This window comes from Haplochromis burtoni, unplaced genomic scaffold (assembly GCF_018398535.1).
Source record: "Haplochromis burtoni strain Fernald_Lab_line unplaced genomic scaffold, NCSU_Asbu1 Contig_120, whole genome shotgun sequence".
In the NCBI taxonomy this organism is placed as follows: domain Eukaryota; kingdom Metazoa; phylum Chordata; class Actinopteri; order Cichliformes; family Cichlidae; genus Haplochromis; species Haplochromis burtoni.
Genome location: NW_024582481.1, coordinates 35,553 through 40,707, shown reverse-complemented (window position 1 = coordinate 40,707; position 5,155 = coordinate 35,553). Strand labels below are relative to the sequence as shown.

The following is a 5,155-nucleotide window of genomic DNA, read 5'->3' as shown; positions in this document are numbered from 1 at the left end:
ATTAAAAACTATGCACTTTAATTTCTAATTGCATTCTGAAATGAAAGCATAGTACAAATAAGCAATTGGAGTTAAAAACAAACAAACAGATAATGGAATCAATTTATAGACCAAAATGTTTTCTAAACCTTTGACTCATCAAAGTAGCCACCTTTGGCAAATATAACAGCTGAACACACCCGTGGCATTCTTTCTACAATAGAAATCAAATATTCTTCAGAAAGTTCTTCCCATATCTGTTAAAGAATTTCCCATAAACATGTGGCACTTGTAGGTTAGTTTGCTTTCACTGTTCTGTCCAGTTCATCCCAAACCGGCTCGATGGTCTGGAGACTGTGCTGGCGACTCCATGTTTCCAAGCTTACCATCTTGTTCTTTTTTCCTGAGGTAGTTAGTTTGGACTTATGTTTTGGGTCATTATCTTGCTGTAGGATGAACCCATGACCAACTAGGCACATACCAGAGGGTATTGCATGGTGATGGAGAATGTTGTGGTAGCCATTTTTGTTCAGGGTGCCTCTCACTCTGTACAAGTCACTGACCCTCAATCCAGCAAAACACCCAGACCTTCACACTTCCTCCTCCATGTTTGACATTAATGCCCCACACTGTGGAACCACCACTTCGCCTTCTTGACGGCGTACAAAGATCCTGCGTGATGAATAAAGATTTTGAATTTTGATTCATCAGTCCATAATACCTTCTTCCAGTATTCAGTAGTCCAGTGGTAGTGTTTCATTGCCAAGCCTCTTTGTCTTATTCTGACATCTTTGAAATGGCTTTCTTGCTGCAACTCATCCTGTCAAATCTGCAGCTGGAAGTATTCTCGTTAAAGTTAAAACTGAGACTAATATTAAGCTGTGCTTAAAGCTGTTGCTGTGTGAGCTGTCTATCACGCAAGCTGTTAACTCTCTGTGCCAAACCTCTTCCTGTCAGAGTTTCCCCAGTTTCTGAGTGCCTTTTGATGGTGAAAGAAAAAGTACTCACTGACACCTTGACTTTCTTTGCAATTTCTTTGTAGGAAAGACCTACATTTTTAAGTGTTACAAGGGTCAGTCACTCTTCCGTTGCTAATTGCCTTTTTTTCCACAATTTTTGTAGCAACACACTACTTTCTGCAGTACAATATTGTTCAACTGATGCTCACGAGGTTATGGTACCACAGTGTGTTCCAAACTATGCTTTTATGCAGACAGAGGGGGTTGTAAGTACTCCAAAAAAGTTGGAACACCTGTAGGAATTAGTAGTACCAGCTTTCAAGGCATGACAACCTCCATTGCTGCAGAACAGCTTTAAATTGTCAACTCATTTTGTGTTTGCTGAAACAGGTCTTTTTGTGTAATTTTAAAATATACATTACTTCTCAGTTTTAGGTAACCTTACCTTTTTTTAACCTGTGGCAGTCAACCATTTAGCTATGTACCACTTCAAGCTTGATCTGAACTGAACCGCAATAAATAACTGGAAAAATTGGGGTGTTCTACAACTTTTGACCGGTAGTGAGTGAGTGTGTGTGTGTGTGTATATACGTGTGTGTGTGTGTATATGCGTATATATATGTATATATATATATGTGTATATGTATATATGTATATATATGTATATATATATTATATAATATATTATATATATTTATTTATATATATATTATATATATATATATATATATATATATATATATATATATATATATATATATATATATTTCATGTGTGTGTGTATATATATATATATATATATTATATATACATACATATATATATATGTATATATATTATATATCTATATTATATATTATATATATATATATATCACATGTGGTATATATATATCACATGTGTATAATATTATATATATATATATATATATATAATAATATATATATATATATATATATATATATAACATGTGTATATATATATTATATATATATATTATATATATTTATATACGGTCAAGATATATCTTGACCGTGTCACATCCACTATGCAACCCTTACTTCCAATATGCTACTAGATTATGTCAAGTACTTTATGCAAGCTGGAATTTTGAATTTGTTTAACTTAATTTATGTTGTAATCAGAAATGATAACAGGCATGCATGCTCATCTAAATCACTTTAGCAGGAGTTCATATCAGCATTAAATGCTAATACATTTTATATTTAAAGTAAATCATCTTACCCCCACTCATGTTTCTTTTTGCTGACAGACGTTATTCTAAATTGATCTCTATCTGTTGCTGCTTATACTTGCTCTCTATCTTCGATTACTCCTCCCTCTGAGTTGCTGCAGATGAGGCAATACTCACACAGAGAGATGAAAAGACAAAATAACAGAAATGCCTCAATATACACTGATGAAGCAACAGAGGAGTGCATGACATTTGGTGAACCTAAATGAATATTTTTTGATTACTTTTAAAAGGTTACACGTCTTACTAGATTAGTATTTATTGCAGTGTGTTGTATTTGTATTTTGCATATTTCATTGTATAAGAGTAATTGCTTGTGGTTAAGTGTATTTTTTTCTTCTACACTGTGCTAAATTTTAAACTTCCTCATACACTTTTACAACTCTTTGACCTATCAAACACTCACTAGCTGTCTGAGTATATGTTTCACAGATTAACCCAACAGCAGTGCAGTAGCTGTTTTGCAGACTATTATTAATTGTCAGTAAAAGTAGTACAATCCAGTAGGGGTGTTCGATATAAGGATATATATCGGATGACGATATAAAAACGTCTATCGTTTCATTTTACGCTATCGTTTGTTTCGTGGTGTCGCAAAATAAACTGTTACGGCAATATTTTTTCTGTTTTGATGGTCACTGTAGTGGCTATATTAATTTCTTAAAGTTCTCTCTTTCTCTTATATTTAATATAACCACACTAGGACGGACAAGCGCCTGTTTTTATGCGTTGTGGTTAGCAACAACGACGGTAAACAGCATCGCGTGTCCGCTTGTTTATGTTCCACATAAACCTTTCACAATAAAGCTCAAGATCCTGTTGAGACTTTTCAAAATAAACTGAATCACGTGAAAGAGCAGATTATTTACGGATGAGAAGTAAAAAAGAGCCGCCAGGTGCTAAAAAATAAACCTTAGACTCAAACGTTAGAACAGGCTTTTCCCCGCAGCACGCCGTGTAATAAATACAAAGAAAACGGCGGTCGTTACAACTTATGGCTAAAAATGTATCGTTTCATACATCGGTTAAAACACTCGACTCCAGCTACATGACGCGCAGTCGAGATTCACAGAATTTAAAGAAAATGTTACATTTTTGTGATTTCGATCGTTATTGGGACAATAGAATTCTTATATCGGGATATGAGATTTTGGTCATATCGCACAGCCCTACAATCCAGTAAAATATCAATGCTATATGGAAGTACTCATTGATGCTGGGATGAGAAACATGTAAAGGTGTTTTGGTTTCTTTGTTAAAATATTCATTAGCTGTGCTCTAAACTAATCCTTCCTGCATGTGTTGCAGCGGCTTTTTTAAAGACAAAGACACCAGAGCTTGACAGACACACAGAAGGGATGGCACCAAGGCAAGACAGGAGGCATAGAAAGGGAATACAAAAGGGGATAAATAAACCCCACAGAAAAAGCAATCAGGAAACTACAGGCACAGAACATAGCATCGTCCTAAGCCTGGAAATGTAAATATAATTTCATAACCAGAAGACTAAATAAGGAATACAGAACCAAAATACAAACACAGAAATTCAGGAGAAGATATGGAAAACATGCTGCCTTGTTCTGTACTGAATAATCCAACACCATCAGAACTGAATGACTATAATCCAGTTGCCCCCATATCACATGTGACGAATGCACTAGAGAGACTTCTGTGCAATTTGCATACAGCCTAATTCTGGGAGTGGATCATCTATGCTGCAGTGAGCTTACAACTGCCTTGTGAGGATCAGCTTCTGTAATTTCTGTGCTTTTAAAAGGACTCAACAACATGAAGCTACAGGAAATGTCAGTAAAAACAGCAACACATCAGACCATCAGTGCAATAACTGCTACTGAAACTGAATAACACCTTAGATGGTGATTGACTTCTTAAGGGAAAGGATGGCTACGTGACTTGTGTCTGTTCAGGGACAGGATGTTGAGGTGGATTGTTGTGGTGGACAAATATGAGTCTCTGGGTTCCCATATTCTTCAAAGACTCGGCAATTAATTTTTGCCAGGAACATGAGTGTGAGACCTTTACATAAAGCACCATTCTTGTAATTCATATAGGTCCTACTGTAATATCCTGTAAGAGGCCATCCTGAGCTATCAATTAAAATCTATTGATGCCACTAGTGATGGGAATTCCAGCTCTTTTTAGAAAACCGGCTCTTTAAGCTTGGCTCACTAAAAAGAACCGGCTCTTTCGGCTCCCAAGCAGCTCTTCAGGTTTTTTTGTTGCTTTAATTAATATATTATCAACAACAATACAAAATTATGCACAAAATGAATGACTTTTTATTTATATATGTTTAATATATAAATATGCTTGTGACACAGGACCCCGGAACACACACACACACACACACACACACACACACACAGGGACTAGTTAAAGCGCTATACAAATACAGGCCATTTACCATTTTTACATAGTACTGGTATACACTCTTAAATGCATGACCACCGAGAAAAATCAACAGCTTGAGACATGGTATTCTATTATTTGAAAAGTGTCCTTGGGCACCTCTACTTAGTTCTATCTGAACATCTAGATCAACCAGATAATTACAGCTAATGTGCAAACACACAGAAACTTTCCAACACGTGTGCAGGAAGATTACTGTTTAAAGCACAGCTAATGTAACAAAGAAGCAAAACAATTTATATTTTTTCCATCCGCACCAGTGACTACTTCCATACAAAATCAATAATATACAGTTTTACTGTTTGCATCGACACTTAATAACAACAGTCTTTGCCAAACAGCCACTTTAATGTTATTTGGTGAATCTTTATGCAATAAGCTCTTACATTTTTAGCACTTCTTTGTCTTTTGTGTTCATCTGATAAGCCAAAGAGTGTCTGTAAGGGTGCATGAATGTGAGTACAGTGCAGCACAAGAACGATGTAGCTAACCACGATCGGTGATTGTCTACAGTGATATATGTACAACATTT

At 35.6% G+C, this 5,155-nt stretch overlaps 1 protein-coding gene across 1 annotated transcript in view; it reads right to left on the bottom strand.

Annotated features, from left to right (window-relative positions):
* LOC102297563 (chemokine-like receptor 1) overlaps window positions 1-2,503 on the bottom strand; it is a 4,607-nt gene extending 2,104 nt beyond the window's left edge. Inside the window, exon 1 of the mRNA XM_042223822.1 lies at window positions 2,184-2,503. Within this exon, the coding sequence (XP_042079756.1) occupies window positions 2,184-2,193 (10 nt within the window). The 5' untranslated portion in view covers window positions 2,194-2,503. The remainder of the gene's footprint in view (window positions 1-2,183) is intronic.
* Between the last annotated feature and the right edge of the window lie 2,652 nt (window positions 2,504-5,155).